General features: G+C 41.7%; 2 protein-coding genes across 5 annotated transcripts in view; one reads left to right on the forward strand and one right to left on the reverse strand.

Moving 5' to 3' along the window:
* Itprid1 (ITPR interacting domain containing 1) overlaps positions 1-12,781 on the forward strand; it is a 119,289-nt gene extending 106,508 nt beyond the window's left edge. For 3 of the 4 annotated variants that reach the window (XM_052720601.1, XM_052720599.1, XM_052720603.1), the window contains 3 exons: positions 6,937-7,064; positions 8,161-8,272; positions 10,185-12,781. In XM_052720601.1, the coding sequence (XP_052576561.1) occupies positions 6,937-7,064; positions 8,161-8,272; positions 10,185-10,496 (552 nt within the window). In that variant the 3' untranslated portion in view covers positions 10,497-12,781. The remainder of the gene's footprint in view (positions 1-6,936; positions 7,065-8,160; positions 8,273-10,184) is intronic. The other variant, XM_052720602.1, reaches the window with a different exon arrangement.
* The window catches only part of Pde1c (phosphodiesterase 1C), a 621,274-nt gene that overhangs the window by 9,221 nt on the left and 585,604 nt on the right, over positions 1-26,449 (reverse strand). The window lies entirely within an intron of this gene.

The raw sequence follows: 26,449 nt of genomic DNA on the forward strand, positions 1-26,449 counted from the left end.
AGCCTAATATAAACTGAGAAACTAATTTTCAGATTGCAAGACACCAGACATTTAGAATATTTAAGAATGAGCCAAGAATAAAGGTTATGCTAATCATAGAAAGCTTCATCCAGGCGTTATAATCAATTCTGGGTATTTTATTCAGAGGAGGAAAAGGGCAAAGGCTGATGTGTAGCTGGGATCCTAGTGTCAAAATATCTAGGTTCAAATCCTGGAGAATGGAGCTGGGGATATAGCTCAGTGGTAGAACATCTCAGTACCTCAATCTTCAGTACCAAAATAAATCAAATAAAATCTAGGAGAATAGGAAAATCACCACTGTACTCATTTATTGAAGGTTTATAAGTGCTTTAAGGAATTATTCTTCTACTATGAATGATTTCCTCCCCTAGCCCTACATCAGGTGACATTGACAATCTTTGGAGACATCTTTACTTGTCACAGCTGAAAGAGTAGTGGGTGATACTGGCAACAAATGAGTAAGGACCAGAGACGCTGTTGGACATGCTACTATACATGCACAGGACAGCCTCACAACAGACAATTATTTAGTCTAAAATGTAAGTGTTGTCAAGATTGAACACCATAGCTCTGGAACAAATAGCATTCACTTGACCATTTAGTTTATATGAAATCATGCTGGGCATGAAAGTTAGCTAAAGAAGGTGGCATTTGAAATCCAATACAAACAATTAGACCATAGAAATAAACATCTCTTTTTCTGTAATGAAAGCCTAGTCCAGGCATGGTGGCATATTTCTGTAATGTCATTAACCAGTAGATTAAGGCAGGAGGATCATTATAAGTTCAAGGTCAGTCTGGTCTATGTAGCAAGTGCTAAAGGCTACATAGTCAGACCTTACAAAGAAGCATAAATTAAATCATATTTAGTTTTACATTCTATTTGAAATGACAAGAAAAATACAATCAAAATTACATCCAAAAATTCAGACGAGTCCTTCAAGTCAAAGCCAATATAATTTGTTAATTATAATGCTGTGGTAAGATATTAAATCTGTTTTCTCATCATGTCACCCCTGCCAATTAAAAAGAATGTAAATAATTTCTTGGCAATGTGAAAAAGAGAAATAACAAGCATGTACTTGTAGACTGAGAAGCTAGAAGATGATTGCATCAAATTGCATTTGAGAATTGCAATCAACTTGATGAGACCTGGAGAAACTCAGGTGTAGAGACCCAAAGCTGGTTCAAGATTAAGGCAGCTGCTTATGATAGAGGTAGAGACTGAACCTGGGCCAGCACCAGAAGTTTCCCTGAATATGAACCAGAGTCTTCCCTTCTCTATTTCTGTCAGAAGGAGACCTAAGACTTACATACTTCCAGCTGTGTGGAATGATTTGACATCTGAAAACAGATGTTCGGCTTCATTTGGCACTACAGCATAGAAAAGTTTTGTGACCCATTGTGTGTAATCATCATCCTCAGACTCGCATGTAGGTGTCAAACTAGCAGCAGTTGATTGAGTGTGAATTTTGCTCCCCATGCTTTCCCAGCCCTTGCCTCACGTTGCCTTAGCCCTCCTCCTCTTTGAGTCTGGAATTATCAGGGGTTGGGGAGATGGTTCCGTAAGGTGCTTGCTACACAAGCATGAGGACCTGAGTTTGTATCGTCGGTACCCACATAAAAAGCTGGGTGTGGGGGGGGGGGGCATGCACCTGTAATTTCAGTGCTGGGGTGATGGTGCAGAAACAGATGATTCCCTGGAGCTTACTGTCTAGCCTATCCAGCTGAATAGGTAAGCTCCAGGTTTATCTAGAGAGTCTAACCCCCTAAATAAGGCAGAGGATGACTGAGGAAGATACTTGATGTCAACCTCTGACTCAAATGCACACACATACCTACACATACATGAACATGGACACATACACAGCCCCAATAACAACAACACCCAAACCAGAAATTGTAATTGTACAGAAAAGACACAAAGGGAATTGCTTTGGCTGAAATGATGTTTTACAGAGTTTTACTAGACAGCCATGTATTTTCCTTTAAATTTAAGAGATCAGAAATACTCATTCAATGGGAATGGTGAATTCATGTGCTCAGATATGTGTATCTGTTTGCAGACACACACACACACACACACACACACACACACACACACACACACACACACACTTGTACCCACACACTTAAGTATGCATGGGGTTGCTTTCTGCTATGAGCAGGGTATTTTTCAAGAAACTTGAGGAATGGTGAAGGAAAGCAGCTCATGTGGCGACATGTGCTGTGACTGAGCCTGGGAATTCACCTGGTTGGGTCTGTGAAACCTTAAACAAGGTTCTGCAGGAAACGTGGCTTGATGAATGCTATGGGATAGCTAGGATTAGGAAATATTAGGACAAAAATAACTAGGAACCAGGCCACGGGTTTTCAGACAGGAATGGATGCTATCTGTCAAATGACGACAGTCATTTAAAGTAGATGTTGAAAGTAAGAGCAAATTTGGATAAAATCTTGATTTGGAAAAGTATCCTCCATTCCATTGACTTTTAACCAATGATGTACAACACTATGGAGTAGCCCACAGCAGGCTTTGTGGTCTTCTAGCTTATCTAGAAGAATGGTTAATTGATATGTTTAGAATTGTAATTGTACATGGAAGGTTTTTTTAAACAATAATTTATTAGTGGAAAACTTATTTGTTCATGTAATTAATCTTTTATGTGTGAATTCTTGGGAGTAATTTAATTAAAATATGTTAATACAAAGCCAAACATATTTCCAGAATAAGGTACATTAGAAATAAGATTTCTGAGTCTTCTATAATATTTATAGGTTTAGGTTAAAAGAAATGGAAATTGTACCAAGTTTAAAAGGTGTGAGTTAATTAGAACATGAAAGGTTGCATTGTTGTTTGGGGTTGGTTTTACACTGTCATTCTTACTGTTGACGTTTGCATCAATGAGTTGAGCCAGTAGAGCAGACCTTGTGTTTTATGTGGGTGTGACCCAGATTTTACATCAGACAATAGAGATCAACACTGATGTGCCATCCCCATTCCCATTCCCCTTGCCTACATTTTCCTTTCTTCTGAAATCTTTTTTGCTGGTTCTGGGGCTAAACTGTGTATTTCTGAATGACCAGGAGATGGCAGCACTTTAGAATGTTCCACAGCACTACAGTCTTAAATCACAATCTGGCCTGGCCATCAGCTATTCCCAAATCCAAGCCCTACTGCACATAAATTCCATTCACAATGGGTTACCCCCAAACATCAAGCTGAGGCTTGAAGCCCAATGTTAATGAAATCAATCTGCTTGAGCACTGTGCTGCTGTGGTCTGGTCTTGCCCTCCCTTGTACCTGAATTGATTCGAAGCACTGAGCCGGCTCCCTCCTGAGGGAAATGTGCCTCCTCATACTGTCTCATTACACTTCACTCCATGAAGTGAGTTGGTTAGATATTGAGAAGGAAAAGATCCACCATGTGACTTGGATTTGAAATCTGAATAACGTTTTTTACTACAGAGACAGCTGTTAAAGGGTTTGTGTCCAAACACTTATCTACAAAAGATGCTTGCATGGACTCCAAGATGGTTTCCATTTTTTATAAGCCGTAATTTGGTAATATTTAAAGCATTCTTGTCAACATCAATATGTGTCAAAGACTTCCCTCAGCTGGTTTGGGTTCACTCATGCTAAAGCTAAATATTATCAGACAGGAAAAATAACTCAAAACAACATGATGTGGCATTTTCTTATCAAAGTATCAGTCTTAGAATAATATTCCCTTTATGAAGCTTCTAGGTGAAATAATAATCACCAAACTGCCATGATCTATGTGATTTTGAGGATAAAGATAAAAACCAATCTTGGACTTTCTAGAAACTGAAGCAGAGGATGGTAGAGTCCATGGCCCAGCAGTTAAATGACTTTCATTAAAATTGCTTCTCAAAAGCCCACAACATCCTCTGTGATCCCATTCTTTGGATATCAGCATTGGGAGAGAAGATTAGGGAATGCAGATTTTTAGTTAGACACATTGCTGCTTGTAAAGCATTAGACTTGTGTTAAGAGAAAAAGGGAGGAGGGAGGTAAGCTGCAGCCAGTAGCTTCTCTTACTGATCTGGAAGAGGGTCTGATAGACAGTTAGAATCCACAAGTATTAACAGCACTTGAAGTCAGATGGCAGTGGCCCTGGGGATCTGGGTCATAGGTGTACACAAAGAATCATCCCATACAACCTGCAAAACAAGGGGGAGAACTGACAGGAGATCAGCAAATCAGCATGGTGTCCCTAAGACAGACTGGGCTCAGTGACTCTCAGCTGCACAGAGGTCATCAGTCAAAGTGGTGGAAACAGATTTATTTGATTCAGAAACTACTGACAGTAAGGGAAAGAGCCGGACTTCATTTTGACCTGTGCAGGAGTGATATGAGCACGTTAAAGAAAGAATGAGAGAGAGAGAGAGAGAGAGAGAGAGAGAGAGAGAGAGAGAGAGAGAGAGAGAGAGAGAGAGAAGGGGCTCAGTGGATTTAGTAAAGTAGAAAAGGGTGAAAGGGCAGAGGGCCAGGTGTGTTTGTGAGCTGACTGTATTTTAAATACATAGGTTAACCAATAACCACAGAGCTGCCATGATCTTGACCATGTGATTTTGAGGACTTTCCAGAAACAGAGGCAGGGGACGGTGGATTCCACAGCCTGTCAGTCAAACGAGTTTCATATCATTTACCTCTCCAAAGCCCACACAATTCCATCCTCCCACGGAGACTTCTAGCTGGGTTCACTTCAAAGGGATGGCTTAAGAAAGACACTTCTGGGTTATATAACACACTCATTCACAACTGTGAGCCCTTTTAGTGACTGCTGCAAAGAAGGAAGGCTAGAGTCTGTGCCTCTGTGCCTCCCTTCCCGGCAGGGCTTACTCAACACAGTTCTCAGCATTCAGCAAGGAGCTTCTTTTTGCAGCAGCTGGAGTCTGTTAGAGAGATCCATGGCTGTCAGAATGCAGAGAATATGTGAGCCTTGTGGTACCAAACAGGACATCCATAGCACAACCCCTGTATCTAAGGCTCAGGGAACATCCTGGAAGAGAGGGAGGAAAGACTATAAGAACCAGAGACTGGAATGTCTGCTGTTATATCCTGTTGCATGATAAATGTGCATTATCTTAAGCCAGCTATTTGGAGCTCAGGAAGGGAGAATATCTAATCCAGGTTAACCCTCCCCTTAGAAAATAAAAGACAGATAAATAAAATCCCTTAATTCTAGGGCATCAGTAGACAGCAAGGACTTTAGGATACTTGGAACACCTTTACACAGCTGGGTTGCTTGGACACTAACATGAAATAGACACTAACATGAATGGCAGTGTGGACAGGACAGGGATGTTACACCCATGAATTCTCAACAACCTGGCTGCCTGCACAAGACCTACAAAGACCACACCTGATTCCATGAGAGCATATATGGAGGAAAATTAAGCAAGTCTTTACCCCTAGATGAAAAGCTACAGGCAATCAGTGCTTGATGAGAGTGAGAACTAGTTTTTGTTTGTTTGTTTCCAAGTATTTGTGTGTGTGTGTGTGTGTGTGTGTGTGTTTTCTGGCAACCTCGAGCTTTCTTAGGTGTTGTTTTACTTCATCACTGTGACGGCACCTTAATCTACTGCTGTTCCAGCCAGCAATTGCAACTCTGCAGGTACCGGCCTCCTTCTGCCTCTCAAGCCACAGCCTGGTGAGAATTCTGTTCCCACAGGCACTGGCTCTGTCACTGCTGTTAAAGGTAGCTTTGACTAAATCTCTGTTGTTCTATTTATAAATAAGACTCAAGATTCAAAGGCTGGGGTGAAAACCTGCTAGCTCAGAGAGGCTGGGTTGAATTCTCAGCCAGGTTGTTGAGAATTCGTGGGTGTAACATCCCTGTCCACACTGCCGTTCATGTTAGTGTCTATTTCAAGTTAGTGTCCAAGAAGCCCTTTTCGCCTTACCTGCATCTCTGCCAAACCAAAAAGAGCTGCGCCACTCAACACCCCTCCCTTCTACTTCCAGTGTCTCTCTATCTCTTCCAGATGCCCTGTGATGCTCTATGATTACTTTCTGTCAGCCTCCTAAGCCAAGGTTAATTTATTTAATTAAAGCAAATGCAAACTCAGGGTTCACAGTGTGATCAGTATCCGACAACACTTAGGTAAGCAATTCAACTGAATGATAGTGGGTGGTCATCCTGAGGGCATGGTCAAGTGGTATGCCGGATTCTTGTCAACTCACTACAGGTCAGAGTTATTAGCTGTAAAGAATTCCATAACTCTTGGAGGTTGCAAGAAGATATTAAATTGAAACTCCAAAGACAGCAAGGGTTGAAGACTGAGGGAATCTGGGGACAAGAAGAGCTCAAGTCTTGATTCTAGCTTGTAGAGAGCATGGATGCCTAACATTTCTCTCAGTTGGGATTGTAGGATGGGTGGAATGGATCCTGCAGATTTCCCTCTTTGAGGATTATGGCGAAGCAAGGGTAAAACTAGCATTCTAAGCAGATTTTCCTGAACAACTACACATGAGTAGATGTGTTCAGTGTTCTCGATGCTAGGAGTGATGGGGTTCTGGGTACCAATACTGAGGAAGATTAAAGGAAGCTCCATTTTTCTAAGTGTAAGTCTGCTTTCTGATGTCTCTTCCTCTTCTCCTCTGTCCACCTCCTTGCATCTCCCTATTGAATAGGACTGGCTTGGACTCCCCAGTACATAACTAATTCCCACCCAAGTACTACTCATCAACTGCTCCCCTTTGTCTTAGTCAAATGCCACCTCTAATTTCATCCAAAGCTGCGGGCTGGGTCTCCCTGGTCTCTTCTAAAAATGTTAGTAGTTGGGCTTCTTTGCAAACAGTGAATTCCAAATGGGAAGGAAGGCAGAGCCCAGCCCTCCAGTGGTGTTAGACAGGTCACCAGCTTCGGGTTTTCTGTCTGTTGTCAGTGCACAGTCTATGAGATGGAAACCATGAAGATGGTGTGCCAGAGTTTCCAGGAGCACTTAGAGGAAATTGAACAGCACTTCATGGGACAGCAGGCACTCTTTCCCAGGGACATGTCAGAAGAGGAAAGGTAATTATCTAAGGCAAGCATGAAAGTAAGTCCCAGACCACACACCTGGAGCAAGGGAAGGTAATCAGAGCAGGCAAGGCAGACGAGCATGATGGAGCAGGGCTAATGAGAAATCAGCCGGCTTTTCCTCTGCTTTCATGGTCTTCGTTTTGCTTTCTCAGTGTGAAACTGAGAGAGCCATCACTGGATGGGCACACTCTTATTGAAGATTGGGGCTATTTGGGGAGGTTAGAAGAGGGGCAATCAGCTGGGAGGTTGGGAAAGGCCAGCAGGATTTCTTTAATTGATAGGAAAGAGGCTTGCACAAAAGCAAATGTTTCGGGGGGGGGGGGGCGGTTGTTATTAGAGTTTTGAAATGTACATTATTGTCACAGGGATTAAAAATATTACCCAAATGGATGCATCATTGATTGCCTGTGACTGTGGGGATAGATTTTAATAGTAAAGGGAATGGGTGTTGTCTGCTCTTATTGGAAGATGGCATGTTCTAGTGCTGCATGCGGGTCATCCTTATCCAATTTGGCAACTTCCTTACAAATAATGTATGTTGAAATAGATAAACATGATACATAAATTATACCACAATAGAATTTCTTTTTTATAAGGGTGTGTTAGGGATGCGGCTCAATGTTAGTGTACTTGTATAAAGTGCAAATCCATAGCTCCCATTGCAAAGGGAGTGCAGGGGGGTGGGGGGTACCTTCCCTAGTAGCAGACTTACCTCTAGAGCTGAATCAAATGTTGAAGGTCAATGTCTCTTTTAAGCAATTTCAGAGGCCAGAGAGATGGCTCCGTGGGTAAGGGCACTCACTCACACTGCCCAGCCTGACTACCTGAGTTCCATCGGGAGAACAACTTGCTCACCACTGTGTCAGGCATATGTGCACGGACACACACACACACACACACACACACACACACACACACACACGAGAGAGAGAGAGAGAGAGAGAGAGAGAGAGAGAGAGAGAGAGAGAGAGAGAGAGACATAAAATTCAGAAGAAATATCAAAGGCAGGACCCACTTGGTGAGAGGGGCATGGAAGACTGCATCTGGCGGTGATTTTGAAGTCTCCTTTTCTATTATCTTCATGCAGGGAAGAGGCTGAGGACCTGAGGACTTTGCGAGAGGCCCTGAGGCAGCAGGTGGCAGAGCTGGCATTTCAGTTAGGAGACCGGGCCAGGCAAATCAAAGAGGGTGTCCTACTGGTAAGGGGTGTGGTGGAGAACGGACGCAAAGGGGATGCAGAGTCTAAATGTCTCCAGCCTACTACTCATGGGAGAGCTGCTTTCAATAAGAAGCCAGTGGTGTGACAATTTCAGACTGCAGCATGACATGTTACATGGCCACACCTGCATTTTACACATAAAGAGATTGACCTTGCTTTGCTCCTGCCCACACAGCTGTCGGGCGGTGGTTGGCTCAGGTTTATAGCTACTCCATGCTTTCTCCTGCCATCTAAAGGAAAGCAAAGTACTATTACCCATTTTCCATGTAAGAACAAGAATCCCAGATCCCAGGATAGCAAAGCTAGCCTTTTGATCCATGAGCTAGGTCACTACTATACCCTGCTATTGGCTCAAAGTGCCCATTACAGAACCTTGGCACCTCATAAACACATTTCTTTCAAGTCTGAGGTAACTGGTGTAAGTGTGGCATGTCTCTGTCACCACCAGGGACAGAGGAACAGTTCCATTCTATGTCTCCTACATGCCTGCAGTGGCCTGAAGAATCCGTCTTTCTTACTGGGGTCTCCATTCAAGTATAAGTAGAATTCATAACCTTATCAAAGAAAATAATTCCAAGATAAGGCAACATGAATCAGAATTGAAGTTTATTAAAGAGATTTTGTTTGTTTGTTTGGTTTTTTGTTTTTTGTTTGTTTGTTTTGAGACAGGGTTTCTCTATGTAGTTTTGGTGCCTGTTCTGGATCTCACTCTGTAGCTCAGGCTGGCCTTGAACTCACAGAGATCTGCCTGGCTCTGCCTCCCGAGTGCTGGGATTAAAGGCATGCACCACCACCGTCCGGCTTTAGCATAGATTGTTAATAGAGAGAAATGTGAGGGAAGAGTAGAGCGTGGTCACATGCGGAGAGTCACATTTGGGTTTCTATTCAGTGGGCACCTTTAGGATTTGTGTAGTTCTCCAGTTACATTTCCGTAAGTTGTGAAGAACCCCCTCTCCTTTTTAACACTGCTCAAAGACAGCAGCTCACAACAAAGATACAGGTTACAGACAGAGCGGGGAGATGGCTCAGGAGTTAGGAGCACTTCCAGAAGCTTGGTGCACAGCATCCATGACCGGTAGTTCACAACTACCTGTAACTCTAGCTGTAGGGGACCCAACACCCTTTACTGGACTCCTTAGGCAACTACAAAGAGATATGTACGTAATTATCAATTGAAAAAATTTTAAAAGATCTTAAGGATTTCCTTCTCTGAACAAAAACTTGTAAGTTTCATGGGGGATATCGTTTAGGGTTAAGAGTGAGAGGTGAGTAGAAACTCATGGTCTTTAAGTAAATGTAGCTTATTTATTGTCTTTTGTAAAATGTCTTTGGAAACAGACATTGTTTTGGTGAGCAGTTTTGGCTTTCTTAGTAGTATCTGGTTTCTTGCCTCTCTCTACAGCCCAGATCTCTGGACCCACACATTCCTCCCCATGTGCCCTAGTTACTTTCTGTTGCTATGATAAAACACCCTGGCTGAAAGCAACTTGGAGACCGAAGGGTTTATTTGGCTTACAAATTATAGTTGATCATCAGGGGAAGCCAAAGCAGTCACTCGAGTTAGGAACCTGGAAGCAGGAACTGAAGTGGAGACTCTGGGGGATTTCCGCTTACTGCCTGCCTCTCCAAGACTTGCTCAACTTGATTTCTTATACAACCCAGGACCACCTACCCAAGGACAGCACTGCCCACAGTGGGCTGGGCCCTGCCACATTCAATATTAAACAAGATATACAGGCAATCTGACAGAGGCATTTTATCAGTTGAGGATCCTCTTCCCAGATGACTCTAGCTTGGGTCGAGCTGACAAGGAACTAGCCAGTGCAGCATGTCACCGTGCCTCTGTCTTCCTAGCCTGTTCCTTACACACTCCCTTTTGTCTTTTCTTTCAGCAGCTAGACCTTCTCTCAGAGGAGCTACCTGAACACTGTGCAAATCTGCAACAATGCAGCTGGACAGAAGGAGAAGAGTACGGCCAGAGTTCGTGTGTTCAAACCCACACTGTGTCCCCCGAGCCTGTCCTGCATGCCAGCAATGGGCAGCAGATTCCCTGCCCGGGGGTGACTCAGCTAGCTGCTCTTGGTCCCTCTGACCTTGAGACCAGACGTGGGATGTCTCTACAGTCACCAGCTATGACAGAGTCAGGTCCGGATCCTTCATCAAGTAGTACTGTAGAGGAATCTCTGCTGGACCAGAGAGTTTGATGACCTTTGTACAAAATGGAAGATCCCAGAACAGCTGTAACAAGGAAATCCAAATCCTATGTACCCTTCTATTCTATGATTAAACTCAGAATATTTTAATATTCATTGATTACATAGTAAGGAGTCACCCGGTATGTGCCTGACTGGGGTATATTACAGTCATTGAGTAGCATATGTCCTTTACCCTGAGAAAGCATGTGTCCTAGTGGAAGAGACTGAATATAAACACACATATGTATCTATAGTTAAAGTCAAGGAAAAGAATGGCCTCTACCCTGAGAGAGCCTGTGTCCTAGTGGAGGAGGCCAAATATAAACACACATATGTATTTATAATTAAAAAGCAAGAAAAAGACAATGTGACCTTATTTTATGACAGATAAGTATCTGAGTCTGCTCAGGTACCTGGAAGGCATGTTCAGAGATGTGATACTGCTGATGCTGGAGGCAGCTGTAAGCAAGACAGAATGTCTGTGCATTAAGAGTTGGATAAAGTGAGAGAAGCAACAAATAAATACCATTTCCGTACAGACAGTTTGTGAAGGAGCCACCATGTGACATGGGAGGGAAGTGCCCTGGGGGCCTCATCAAAGGGAGCTATTAGGAAAGACTTGAAGGTAAGAAGACGGAAGCCCTAGAGAATTCAGGTTTAAGAGACTGGAAAGCAGAAGAGAGGAAGGTTCACAGGCTGGGATGTATTTTGCCAACTGTGGTAGGTGATAGTGAGGACCTAAGTGAGGACCCTGACTCCCTCCAGGCCGTGGTCAGGAGTCTAAGGGCATGTATTCTTGCAAGTGCAACAGAAAGTCTCCATAAGTGTAAACTGGATTTCATAGGGTCTTAGCTACCTTTTATAATCACAAAAAGATACCACCATGGAACCTATGGAGAGGGGAGGCTGCTGGCTATAAGCCTATGGCTTACTGTTGTTCCTCAAATCAAAAGTTGTCCAGTTGTTTCCATCTAGCTGTAGGAACAGCATGGCTCTTACTACAGGGAAAACCCATGGAGGTAGACATAAAAGCCAAGGGATGACTAGAATCAAGAATAGATGAAAAATGAAATAGTCAGAAACAGCATCATAAGAACTCCTGAGGGACGCTTCTTGTTTGTGTGAGAGGATGAGTAAGCAGAGGACACTTCCTAGCTAGGAACCTAAGACAATATTCCTTTGGAAACTGTCTACTAGCCTGTTTCATTCCTTATCTTCCTGCTTTGGTTGCTATGACTTCAGTGAGGCTCGACTTCCAGGGACCATCCACTGTCTCCCCTGTGTACCTCCCTAGAATGTGGACATCTCCATTCACACATCTTCAGCATCCATATGCACCATACGTATGACCCCAGCGCCAACCCCTTCTAAACCCCAGTCTTCCATCCTCCTACCACACACACTCAGATGAACCCATCTGCCTTGTCTCCTTGTGGCCTTTACTGGCACCTCGGTATCAGTTACTGCATCACTGCTGTTTCCTCATAACCTGGTGACAGCACAAGGCATTAGCCTCTGACATGCCTTTAGCTTCTCTCTCTCTCTGAGATGCCTCGGCAACTGACAAACTGTCTCCGCCAGTCTCCCATAGGGTCATGTTTCCTTGACTCAGGGAGAAAACCTAAGAATAATATGTCAGAGAACTAAGAAAGTCATCTCAAGACTGCGATCCCAGAGCAGTCTGCTGCCAAAATGTTCCTCCAGCCAGGAATCACTATGTCCTTTCCTTTCTGCTGCTGCCTTACTTACCTGGACCACACCCCTCCTCTGGTTCCCACAGTATGATGCAACTTCCAGCTGCAAACTGGCTCCTAATTGCTTTTGTGCATCCTAAGTTTCTTCCTTTTCTAGACTGTCAACATTTGTCTTGGTTCAGACTTGAGCTGCCTTTGCCTGCAGCCTTTGAGCCTGTGGTTCCTGCCTGTTCATCACTGGACTGCCTACTACCTGCTTGATGGCCCTACTTTGTTCTCATGTCAATCTGAAGTGCGGTCCTCTGAACTACTTTGTATATCCCTACATCCTTTCACATCACAGACTCTGAATGTACAGATTTAACTAACAGCTCTGAGATATTCAGAAAACAATCACATGTGCATTATAGACATTGTTCTTGCCATCATTCAACTATTTTGTAACATATATTTTTTTATTAGGCACTACAAGTAATCTAGGGATGATTTAAAGTGTTCAAAGTACGCAGATGTGTGTTTTGTGCAAACACTCTATTGTGTAACGTAAGGGTTGTTGGACAGAATAAATGCAGTAAATTGGTTGCAGTAATTAACACAATATCCCCCAGAGACTAAATGCTCAATATGTGTTGGCTATTGTTGATGCAAAGATGAACACATCAGTAAGTCCAATGTGATCATTACCTTCATTCTGTTGAGAAGGATTCTGTTAGCAAAGCAGCTTACCCTGGAAGAATATTAACAAATGCCTGAGGAATAGATGAGCAGAATAAAGTAGCACTCTCAAGAGACAGGGAAGCGGATGATCTCACCACAGAAGCAACACTATTTCAAGCTATAGGAGGAGCTAAGCTTGCACTTAAAAGGGACTTGTGTGTGGATCATTTTAACCTCCAGGAAAGATGACTTCAGATGTGAAGGGGGAAACAGAGACCCACTGCTTGAATGAAGAATGCAAATGAAATCCCCAAAGAGCTCTACATAGTCAATGGCAGACCCCAGCTCTCCAACAAGGAAGATAAAAGTGAACAAAAAAATGTAGAAACACTTCTATGTCCCACCCAGAACTTTTACTGTCTTTAATGACTGTTGGGCTGATTGCCAAATATCACCTGGAATTCCAGTTCTCAGACTCAGACTGATTGTAATCACTGACCTTCCTGGTTCATGTGATAAACGTCTTATCTCCAGTTGGTTCTGTGTTTCTGGAGGATTCTGGTAGTGAGGAAGAGCTCAAAGACCAAAAGCTTGCCTTATAAAAAGGTATGCTGAGTCCTGGGCTTGTGAATAAGAAGCAACTGAACTCTGGCAATAAACCCACAATAATAATTTCACAACTAATTATTTGTATTTAATAAACTGAGCTCTGTAGGTCTCAAGGTCATCATCTACAAATTAACACAGAGAATGCTTATTCAGCCCTTTAGCTGAAGCCTGGAATGATGCCAAGGCTCAGTAAGTAAATGCAGTGTTTGTCCTTAGCAGCATGACAAGAGTAAGAAGAGTAGATGCCATTGCTTGGCCATCCTACCCTTAGCTAAGTGCTGCACCAAGTACTTTATGTGTCCTGTCACCACCTATCTCCACAACAAAATTCCACAGCAGAAACTCACCTATGCATAACACACACACACACACACACACACACACACACACACACACACACACACACACCAAACTAAACTGTCTGAGGTTTGAGTTCTAGTAGGGTGTAGTTTGAAGTTTTCATCCCACAGCAGTAGGGGATTAAACTGACACTGATTCACTGATTTTTCTAGAACAAAATGTATCTTCAAAACTCTGTCAAGCCTTGGGGTTTATGTGGAGCTTACTAATAGGCCCAACTCAACCAGAGTAATTCTTTTTCTATCTGCATTCTGCATTGAGTTTGGCAAAAAATCTTACTTCAGGCAAATACTTCTTAGAAGAGCTTGAAAAACTTAACATACTGACCACATTTGACTTTTGTAAACAGATAGGTTCTGTTGCTTTCGTATAAAATGTTTTCTACCACACAGAAATCCTTTTGTACCTACCATTTTAGCAACTTTTAGCTCTTAACTGCTGTCACACCATCAAGATAAACAAGAATTTCTTTGCATTTCCTGAATGATGCCAAGCTCTGTTTCCTCTTTTTTTTTTTTTTTTAAATATATGTTGATCTTGTCCAAGTTAATTCTTGAGGAGATCTTAGATCGTGTGTTTATAAATAGAAATAAAAATAGAGAAAGTACCTGCAGGAAGTAGATAAACACACACACACACAAACACACACACACACACACACACACACACACACACACACACACACACACACATAAATCTTTTACATGAAACTGAAGCTACTTGTTTAACTAAAAAAGAAGGAAAGAGTAAACAGACTTCAAGTTTAGGAATTTGCCAGGGAACAACTTGGCCTCTTCTGTGGCATATTCCAGGGATCTTCCTCGTGTGGATTTTACCCCCTCCAGATTTCAGAATTCAAAGCCAAAAGCCTTGATTAGAGGGGCTCATTTCAGAAATAACAGTTGGAATTCAAGTCCCATATTTTCTTTGGTTTTGTTCTGCATGAGTGAAGACCTAAGTTGCATGATGGAGACAAAGAAAACAACCTTGAAGGTTGTTCTGATCCATAGCTTATGCCAAGACCACAAAGATTTTCGTAAAGAAATTCACGTTTGGTGTACAAAAAAATATTCTCCAGAAGCATGTTCCACAAGACTTTGTGTGTTGAACAGATCTTTCTTAGTTCTGTTTTCTTTCTTTCTGTAGAGCTAAACCTTAGATTTCCTCAAAAGAAAATAATTTTGCTAACATTGAAAAATGAAGCCGAAAGATTCTAATGACAAGAGAATTTACTCTTGAATGACTCATTCTTTGTTGAGGTAGTAATTGGTTCCTTTGAGATGAAATGGAGTGAAATAGGACGTTTATAAAGAGGTCAAAGAATCAGTTATTCTTCATAGGAGGAGGTATTTCCAGGGTAGTTTCCTGTGGGATGGTGGGTTGCGTATCTAATTTCAAATTGGAATTTGAGCAACATGTAACAGCTATAATTAAACGGACCACAGATTATTCAAACTGATGTCAAATCTCCTTCCTTGAAAATTGGAGAACGTAAATGAAATCTAAAACATGGAAGCCATCTTTCCTGAACTTGAACTCAGCCTCTCAAATGTTTTACCTTTTTTTAAAACTAAAGATCTCTACTAATTCTTTGAAAAGTTCACACAATGCATTTTCATCACACTCATCCTTATTCCCCCAGTTCCTCCAAGATCCACTACCACTCTTTAGCCCCGCCCCCAACTTTATGTCCTCACTTTGTTTTGCTTTCAAATAACCTATCATGTTCGATTTGTGCTACCCATGTATTCCTGAATATGGTCTCATCCACAGAAATGTGGTTGCTGTGCTAGAGGCCACACCCTTAAAGACAACTGACTCTTCCTCTCCAAGAAGCCATCAGCTGTCCATAGTTCCTCAATTAAGAGTGGGAGCTTGTGATTCCTTACCCACTATGCTATAATGTTGACTGACTTTACCTTGCAAAAATCTTCTGTAGGCAACAATGAGTGCCATTGTTCTGCCATGTCCAGAAGATACGGTTTCACTCCAGTCCTTCCTGGCATCTGGCTCTTATAGTCTTTCCATTCGATCTTCTATGAGGGTCCCTGAGTCTTGAGTGGGGTATGATAAGGATGTGCCATTTGAGGCTGAGCAATCCAGTGACAACGTTCTCTGAACTTTGACTGGTTGTGAGTTCTTGTATTAACCGCCACCCACTGCACAAAGAAACTTCTCTGAGGAGGTGTGAAAACTGAAGCCATCTGTGTTTAGAGAGATTCAAATTTAGAGATCAGTTTGATACTTTGTCTATTTAGCAGAATTGTAGTAGTATATTCAACCCGAAGGCCCATGAACAACCAACCATGAGTTCTTGGTTGTACCAGATATATGTTATCTCTTGTGCTGTGGCCCTTAAATCTAATCACTAAGCACTTGGTTACTCCCATTACCCATGGGCGTATTTCACCATACTGGTCATTATTGCAGGACAGAATTCACATCTGGCTAAGACTGTTAATGGCTTCTTCCTTTAGCAGCCTGCACAACATCTTCCAAAACTATGAAAGCTAGCCATCAGGGAGAAAGCTTCTTGTCAGTGCCACTTTGATTTCTGTATGTCCCATGACTAGTGTATATAATATCTTCAGCAAAAGGGTCTTACTGTCAAATTCTGGTGGGCAATCAAAAGCATTGTAAGTAACGTGCATCATTTGTAGGGGGTCTGGAAAAGAAATAAGGGAAACAATTCCACTCACACTAGCCACACACAAAAGTAAGTACTAAAATAAACCTAACCAAAGAAATGAAAGACCTACAGAATGAAACTTCAAAATACTGAAGAAAGAAATCAAGAAGCCATCAGAAGATGGAGAGACCTCCCGTGCTCATGGATTGGTAAGATTAATATTGTGAAAATGGTCCTCATATTAAAAGCAATCTATAGATTCAGTGTAACCCTGTTGTGGAATATTATTTTAAGGTGTGTTACATTTGTTTATGCTGTGGAACATTTGTTTAGTGATGCAAAGATGTGTTGCATTCTTTTATGTTGCATTTGTTTAACTCTGTGAAGCTGTGTTACTTTGCCTGTCTAAAACATCTGATTGGTCTAATAAAGAGCTGAACATCCAATAGCAAGGTAGGAGAAAGGATAGGAGTGGCCAGCAGGCAGAGAGAATAAATAGAAGGAGAAAAAGAGTCAAAACAGAAAAGGAATAAAAACAACAACAACATAGCCCCAATCAAAATTCCAATATAATGCTTCATAGAAATTGAAAAAAAAAAAAAAAAGAAACTTGAAAAACTTAAAATTCATGTGGCAGCACAAAATGCCCTGGGTAGCTAAAACAGTCCTGAACACTGTAAAAAAAAAGCAACAACAATAAAACGTGTGTCATGGTTTCTGCTTTCAACTTACACCACAGAGCCATGGTAATAAAAGTAGCATGCTACTGCCACAAAAACAGACATGCTGATCAACAGAGTAGAATCAAGGTCTCAAATATAAGTCCATGCACCTATGGACACCTTATTTTGAACAAAAATGCCGAAAGCATATATCCAAAAAAAAAAAAAAAAAAAGACAGAACCTTTAGCAAATGGTGTTGGTAAACCGGAATGTATAAGAATGAAAATCAGTCCTTGTCTCTCACTCTGAACACAAACAATTCCAAGTGGAGCTAAGATCTCAGTGTTAGATCTGAAACTCTGAAGCTTCTGGAAGAGAGAGTGGGAGGTATACTTACGGATGTAAGTTCTGGTAAGGACTTTCTGGATAACAATCTGGTCACCCAGGAAGCTGAACCAACAATAAGTGGAACTTCATAAAATGAAAAGGCTTCTTATTGCAAAGAAAACTGTTAATCATCTGAAGAGGCAGCCTACAAAAAGGAAACATTTGTACCAGCTCTACAACTGGTGGCAGCTTGGTGTCTAGAATATACATAGAACTCAAAACTAGCACCAAGAAAGTTAACAACCCAATTAAAAAGTGAGCTCTGGACCTGCACAGAGTTCTCAGAAGACATGCAAACGGCTCAGTAATATTTAAAAGGTGTTCACCATTCTTAGCCATCAGGGAATTGCAAATTAAAACCACTTTGAGATTTCGTCTCTCCCCTGTCAAAATGGTCTACTTTTAAAAGATTGGCGGGACACAGGTTTTTTTTTATGGGATGTTCCCTATCTGAATCTGTGACAAGTTAGTAAAGAAAGGTCCACATCAAAAATTATTTCAAATCATGAACCTGAAGACCTTTCTCTTCTTGGTCCTTTGAGAATGTATGTTTGTCCAGTACTGCTGACACCTGGTAACTCAGAGCCAGCCCTTGCCCTCTCACTCACCAGGAAAATAAAACAGCCCCACTGGAGGTCTTATTCACTCTGCCACTCATTTCTGGATTCTCAGTATGTCTAATAACTGCTGAATGGCTAATAACAGTGTGCCAGAACCACAGGGTAGCTACATACATTTCTTCTTTAAAATCTAAAATACTGGACTGGGGTAGGTGGCAGATAATGAACATTCAGACTATGCTAGAATCTCCAAGGAATGAACCAGGGAAAGTCGTCTAAGAGCTATGAGGAGAGGTGGGTGCTAATTTCTAGTTTTACAGCAAAACAAAATCAGAAACTTTACAAAGCAGAACAGGGAAATTACCCAGAGTCCCTCCCAGAGGGCTTGGTTTAGCCTAAAAGCATGCTGCTCCTCTTGAGAAAGAAGAGGGGAGAGAGAGACAGAGAGACAGAGAGATAGAGAGGGAGAGACACAGACACACAGAGACACAGAGAGAGACAGAGAGAGATTTGGAAGAAGGAAAGCAAACATTGCCCACGGCAGCAGCTGAAGGGGAGTGGCACCAGGAAGCCCTCTCTGCTCAGCTCTCCCCTGAAACAGCAGCAAGATACATCTGAAGCAGAAACCTGCTACATGCTGGGACTGGACCCTGGCAGCCCCAGACCCCTCATGACTACACTCCCGGGGATGGATAGCAAGTGTGATGGGACTGTACACTGAGGTCCAGCCAGCACAGTGCTTTTTTATTTATTTATATTTTTCTTAGTAAACGGAGGGCTTTAAAAACAATCTTATTAGCTATTTGAGAATAGCATGCAATGTATTTTGATTTTATTCACTCCCTTAGATCCTTTTTATATCCAGTTCCCTTCCCTACCCACCTGACCTTTTATCCTTTTCTTTCCTCTCTTTTCTTAAACCCATTGAGTACAAAATGTACTGCCCATATGATCCTGGATGTGTGAACATCCAGAGGTTGACCTATAAGGAGGGGGCATTGCCTTAAAAAAAATCAACTCACCTTATCCTAGCAGTTATTAATTGCCAATAGCTCCTCACTGTAGTGGGTAGCCATTCCAACCTTGATCTGGAAGTTCCAAGCCCCACTGAGGCTTCCGTAACTGTCACGCCTACAAGGTGGGGCGAAGAGAGGACCTTGAAGACCTGAGATCCGGATGCGCCATCTCTCTTGTTTCCTGGACCCTGGACGCTGGAGGTAGACTGAGCAGAGTTCTCCAGAGAACACTGCTGGACTGCACTGCATCTTTCCCAGACCCTGCAACCTACCTATCCCTTCATTTGTAAGTTATGCCACTAAATAAATCTCCCTTTTAACTACGTGGAGTGGCCTTAATAATTTCCCCAATACCTCACCTAGGGGTGAGACTCTGTGCCCACCTCCCCTCTCCTTTCATGGATTTTGTCTGGGTTGAGCTGTCACAACCACTTTGAGTTCGTATGTGGGAGTGTCCTGTTGTGTCTGGAAGACATTGTTTTCCTGTAGCCATCCACCACCTCTGCATCTCTTTCCACAATTATCTCCGAGCTTTGGGAGGAAGAGTATGATACAGATGTCCCATTTAGAGCTGAGCATCCCATAGATTCAACATTCTTAGACATCAGGGAAATGTGAATTGAAACTAATTTGAGATTTCATCTTACCTCAGTCAGAATGGCTAGGATTAAAACAAAGTGGTAACAAGTGCTGGCGTGGATATGGAGAAAGATGAACACTAATTCACTGTTGGTGGGATTGCAAGATGGTAAGCCACTATGGAAATCAGTGTGGAGGTTCCTCAAAAAGCTAGAAATAGACTTACTACAGGACCTAGCTATAGCACTCATGGACAATATAACACATGGACTTTTTTTTCATCCATGCTCATTATTGCTCTATTCACAATAGCCAGGAAACAGAAACAGCATAGATGCCTATCAACTGATTTATAATGAAACCCTGGCACATTTACACAATGGAATATTTTTTACCTGTTAAGAAAAATGAAGTTATGAAACTCATAGATAAGTGAGTAGAGCTAGAAGCAATCATTATATTTGAGATAACCAAGATCCAGAAAGACAAACAATGTTTGTTTTATCTTATAGGCATGGGGTAACTTTAAATCTTTAGATATATATGTTTCATTTGGAATACCAATAGAGAGCAGGAAATTAGGAAAGTGCCATGGTAGGGGGTGGGGTGATGGCTTTCAATATATATATATATATATATATAGAGAGAGAGAGAGAGAGAGAGAGAGAGAGAGAGACATACAGATATAGATAGATAGATAGATAGATAGATAGATAGATAGATAGACAGATAGATAGATAGATAGATAGATAGATAGATAGATAGATAGATAGATAGATATGTATGTGTACACATATATAGAGTTTAAGTGGAGTTACCTGTAAGAGTGACAATGCCCTTATTAAACACCTCAGGCTAACAAATAAAGAGCCGAGTGCCAGGGATTGGTTTTCTCTTTTAGACTTGTTGCCCAGTGAAGTTCCACAGAACCCCCAACATTGCAGACTATTGCCAATGCTCTTAGTTACCACTCCAGAACTTAACAGTACAATCCTATTGCCAAGAGGACCACATGCTTAAGACATAGAATATGGAGAAGTTGAACTGGCACTCACCTGAAGGTTTCACCCCTACTGGCTAGTTTTCATAATGCTGTAAGGCACTACATAAGCTACCAGAGAAGAAAAAATAATAAATAATCAGTCTTCCCAGCTGTGATCTAAAAGAACAACTGGCCTGACAAGATATAGCTACTAGTGCAGTAGTGGTAGGAGTGTTACTGGAGTAACCAACTATTTTCTGATTGGATTTAAGGCCTATTTCATCAGATAGAATCTGTTCCTAGCACTATTACTGGGGCCAAGAACCTGTGGCTAGACCTGTCGTAGGCCCTTGGGGGAAAATCTAGTACTATTATTCTGCTAAATAGACTTAGTATTAGGCTAACTCCTAATGACTTATCATTATACCCATAAATTAATGTCTCTCCCTCTCTTTTTTTTAATGTTACTACAGACTTTATTCTTTTCTTCCTTATAATTTTCAAGTAATTGGCATAGTGTTAGGTACAATAAGCAAACAACTATTGAAAACATTCAACAGCTAAATATAAATACTTAAAACTCCAGAGAGTGCTGAGTATTTGCTTTAAAACATAAGGTAACATCGAGTTCCTACAGAACCTTCAAGAAGTTCATAGTTTTTGTTGTTGCTGCTTTTTCTTTCTTTCTTTCTTTCTTTCTTTCTTTCTTCCTTTCTTTCTTTCTTTCCTTCTTTCTTTCTTTTTTTGTTTTTACATCCAAACTAAGTTTTCCCTCCCACTTCCCCCTATCCTGTCCTCCTCATATGTTTCTCTTCAGATACAGACAGGCCTCCCATGGATATCTGAGTATAGTAGAATTTCATTAGGACTCATTAATTGACTTTTTTTCGTCAGTCATGTTTGGTTCTACCCTAAGTCTCTGAGCCATCCAGCTTCCAGATCCTAGCCATCCAGGCAGTGTTGGGCATGGGCTCCAACTTAGACCAGTCATTAGTTGGCCACTCCCACAAGTTCTGAACCACCATTGCCCCAGCAGATCTTGCAGTCAGGACAGATTGTGGGTGGTAGGTATTGGGACTGGGTTGGTGTACCAGTCTCACTACTGGGAACCTATTCTGGTTGCAGAAGATGGCTGATTCAGGCTCCATATCCTCCATTACCAGGAGTCCTCACTAGGGTTACCCGCATAGGTTCCAGGAAGCTTCCACTGTACTAGGTTTCTACATGCCCCCCTAAACGCCCACCTATGCCAGTAATCTTTCCCTATATTCTCTCCTGTCCCCCCTTCTCCCACCTGATCCCTCTTGTTTCCATCCCAACCTACCCCCAGTCTACCCACAAAATCTATTCTGTTTCCCCATCCCAGGGAGATCCATAAGTCCCTACCCCCTCAGACCTCTCTTTATCAAACTTCTCTGGGTCTGTGGATTGCAGCGTAATTATCCTTTACTTAGTAGCTAATATCTACTTATAAGTGAGTACATGTCATGTTTGTCTTTCTGAGTCTGGATTGCCTCACTCAGGATAATTTTTTTTTCTATTTCCATCCATTTGCCTGTGAATTTCATAATATCATTTTTTCTAACAACTGAGTAATACTCCATTGTGTAAATACAACACATTTTCTTTATCCATTCTTCAGTTGAGGGACATCTAAGTTGTTTCCAGTTTCTATTATGAATAAAGCTACTATGAACATGGTTGAGAAGATGTTCTTCTGGTAGGATCTGTGTTTATTCCCAAGAGTAGTACAGCTGAATCTTGAGATAGATTGATCCCCAATTTTCTGAGGAACCATCATATAGATTTACACAGTGGCTGTATGAGTTTGTACTCCCACTAGCAATGGATGAGTGTTCCTCTTGCTCCACATCCTCACCAGCATGAGTTGTCACTTATGTTAGTGATTTTAGCAATTCTGAAAGGTATAAAAATGGAATCTCAAATGTTGAACATTTCTCTAAGTGTTTCTCAGTCATTTGAGATTTCTCTAATGGGAATTCTCTGTACCCCATTTTTTAATTGCGTTGTTTGGTTTGTTGAGGTCTAGTTTCTTAAGTTCTTTATGTATTTTGAATATTATCCCTCTTATTAGATGTGGAGTTGATGAAAATCTTTTTGCATTCTTTATGCTGCCATTTTGTCCTATTGATGGTGCCCGATAACCTTTAGTTATAGTAAACTTGATCACTTACATTCCACTGATGCACTTTGTCTCTCCTAAATATTTTTGTTGTTTATTTTGGACCTCCAACAAGCTTAAGCATCCTGCCTTTGTTCGCGCGCACGTGTGCGTGCGTGTGTGCTTGTGTGTGTGTGTGTGTGTGTGTGTGTGTGTGTGTGTGTGTGTGTAGGATCAGTGTTAACATAGGGTGTTTTCCTCCGCTGTTTCACTTTATTTATTGAAATGGGGTCTCTTGATGAACCCAGACCTCACTAATACAGGCTAATCTATCCATCCATCTTATCCTGGGAAATCCCCGTTCTCTCCCTTCCGAGTACTAGGATTACAGCCAAACCTCCTTGCCAAAGAGGTCACAACCCACAGGTTGAAAACTGATCTAGAAGAAAATGAATAAATAAAGCAGCTGGCATTCATTTATCCGAGTCACTCAATGGTATGTTCAATATCAATAAGTCATCATACTATAAATACATCCCAGCAATCTAATACTTCCATATTTTCTAAAATTTTAACTTTTTATATGTATGTATGTGTATTGTCAGAATGTACATAAGTACATTATGTGCATGCAGGAGTCCTCAAAGGTCAGGTGAAGCCATTGGGTTCCCTAGAACTGGAAATATAGGCAGTAGTGAGCTACCATATGACTGGTGAGAAATGAACCAAGGTCCTCTGTAAGAGCAGTAATCATTCTTAACCACTGAGCAATTCCTCCAGTCCCAGAAATGATTTTTAATGATATTGCATTGTGCCTTCAATTTTCCATCTTTCTGCACAGAGGAAATTCTGAAATAAGAGTGTGTGCATATTAAGCTAGGATGTAGCCTACACTTTCACTTTTGCCCTCTATGGTGACCACAGAGCTCACTCAAGACATACTCTGCACTTCCAGATGAGGGTGACATAAACCCCAGAGGGGAAAGAAGCTGACAAGGATAGGATGGATCTTGTACCCTAGACTGCCTTCAGAGATCACATTATATCAACTGCAGCCAAACACCCATGGCCCAGAATCTGGGTCCACAGTCTAGGTGTGGATGCATTGAGGGGTAATGAAAAAAGGATACAAAAAGAAGGCAGGGTGGAAGTGAGGGAGGAAATGGTTTAGGGGAGAAGAAAGAGAGGGATGGAGGGAGAAAAAGCAGGACAGAGGAAGAGAAGGGAGAAGGGAAGAAAAGAAAGGACCAAAGGAAAGCATCCTGGTCTCCCTTGAGTTACAATGTTGAAGAGATTAAAGGCAAATCTTCCTGGCTAATTACTCACCAACTGTTACAGGGTGGACCAGATCCCAGAGGACACCCACCAGGATTTCTAGGTTCTTATGTCCTGGAATAAAGAATTGAACCTAGGACACGTGGATAATGTAGAAATAGATACAGTTTATGAAGACAGCATTTCTGAGGGTGGAAGTGGGCCTGAGAGCTGGTCAATTTTAGAAGCTCAACAGCTTTGGGCCACATGAGTCATGACATTTTATGGGTCATTTATAGAGCACCCATCTTGGTTGTATTTGTGTATTATGGGTTCTACTCATACATGCTATGTTCCTTACATGTAAATCTTGCTTGGGGTTTTCATATTTTATGCCAACTGGCTTCCTTCATATGCCAATCTTGATGCCTCTCTGTCCTCACTCTACTCTCCTGCTCCTAACATAGCACTGTGTAATTGTTAAGTAGCTGGACAGAGATTTATATCCTTGGAGAGCTCTGAGAGAAGCCCCTCCTTCTCATAATCAGCTCTGGACCCTACCTCCTGTTTCCCTGGTAACACACAAATCTTAGAAAGGCCTGAGTTGCAATTTCTCCACCTTAGAATTTAGAAGACTGTATGAAAGGGAGGAAGGTGGAAGTACATGGCTTTATTCAAGACAAATAAAAGCCATTTTCTTCTGTTAAAACTTGGGTATTTTATGGATTTAGTCTTTAATCTTCCCTATTACATGAATTTTGGCTAAAAGAATGAGACCTGAGGACCAGTGAGATGGCTCAGAAGGCAAAGAAGCTTGCTGCCAAGCCTGACAACCTAAGTTCAATCCCGGGGACCCACATGCAAGCTGTCCTCTGATCTCCATTTGTATGCAGAGGTTCACATGCCCACACAAGCACATGTCCATGCATGCACAGAGAAAAATAAATCCATAAAAAGGTAATAAGATGAGATCTGAGTTCCAGCTCTGGGTCTGGGTGTCTTCCTTTCCTATTGTCTGTGTTGGTTTAGATATCATGAACTATTTTGAAATCCACCTGTAATTATTAATCATAAAGGCAAAATTCTTTGAACAATTACTGTCTCTGACACTATCCCCTTGCCAGCTCTGTCTTTCTATTTTAACCCCTCAGTCTTTCACATTGGTTTCACTGAATGATTTTTTTATCTCTCGGACACTGAACTATAGAAGCCAGCCAAATACATATGCATTTCTTTAAGTATGAAAATACATATCTAGGAGAAAAAAAACAGCAGTGATATCAATATAAGGTCAATCAAGCAATAAAAATATATCATGTTTAAATCACAAAGTACACAGAAATAATGTTGGTGATAAAGATATATAATGAAATTTCTGGTGGCAAGGTACTCAGTGTTGCTGAAGAAAGTATACATAAGCTCGAGAAAAAGGGAATACCAATAAAAAATCACAAGTATTAGTTCAGTACTACAAGAGATTGTCAAGTAAGTCTACATCAATCAATGATGGTTAATTGTAGTTCTCAAGTTGGTTGAAATTGGACTCAACTGAAATATAAGCCTGTAGGGTGGACCTGTGAGGACATTTACTAGGATTCACTGAAGCAGGGGAAACCCTCTGTAAGAGTGGGCAGCACCTGCTAGCTGCTGCTTAGATATAATGAGGTGTGGGGAAAAGAAAATCTGCTTCTGCCTGCCAGACTCATTCCCCGCTGCTCTTACCTTTCACCGACCTTCATGACATCAAAGCCCAGCTGCTTTGTCATTAAACACATAATGAAGACCACAAGATCTCCAGGCATCTTCCAGGCTTTCTAGGTCACTAGACTGGTACAGCTGAGGTATCCAGCCTTGTAGACTGAGCAGTTCTCAGTCTCTCCAGTATGTAAGTGGCTAGTACTAGACTATCCAGCGTCTATCTTGTAAGCCAACCTAGTAAATCCCCTTTGTAACATACCTTCATTGTTCCTCTAGTAAACCCTGACTTATACAGGGTGTGCTTATGCTTTTATCCAGAACACTTTATATCATAATAACCAGGAGGGTATGGTGTGGTGGAACTCACCTTTAATTACAGCATGTGGTAGACAGAGGCAGGCAGAGCTCTTTGAGTTCAAGGCCAGCCTGGTATACATAGAGAGTTCCAGGCCAATCAGGTCTACATAGTGAGATTCTGTCTCAGCACACACACACACACATACACACACACACACACACACACACACACACACACACACACACACAGAGAGAGAGAGAGAGAGAGAGAGAGAGAGAGAGAGAGAGAGAGAGAGAGAGAGAGAGACGACGGACGGACGGACAGACAGGCAGACAGAGACAGAGAGAAGAAACTGCTAAATCTTGTAAACCTGCTGATGGCTGCCTCATTCTATTGATTGGTCTGTGAATCATTGACCACCTAGGGAGAGATGTTCTTTAGAAATATTGAAGAT

The sequence above is a fragment of the Peromyscus californicus genome, unplaced genomic scaffold (assembly GCF_007827085.1).
Source record: "Peromyscus californicus insignis strain IS unplaced genomic scaffold, ASM782708v3 Scaffold_6__1_contigs__length_162567912, whole genome shotgun sequence".
NCBI lineage: Eukaryota > Metazoa > Chordata > Mammalia > Rodentia > Cricetidae > Peromyscus > Peromyscus californicus.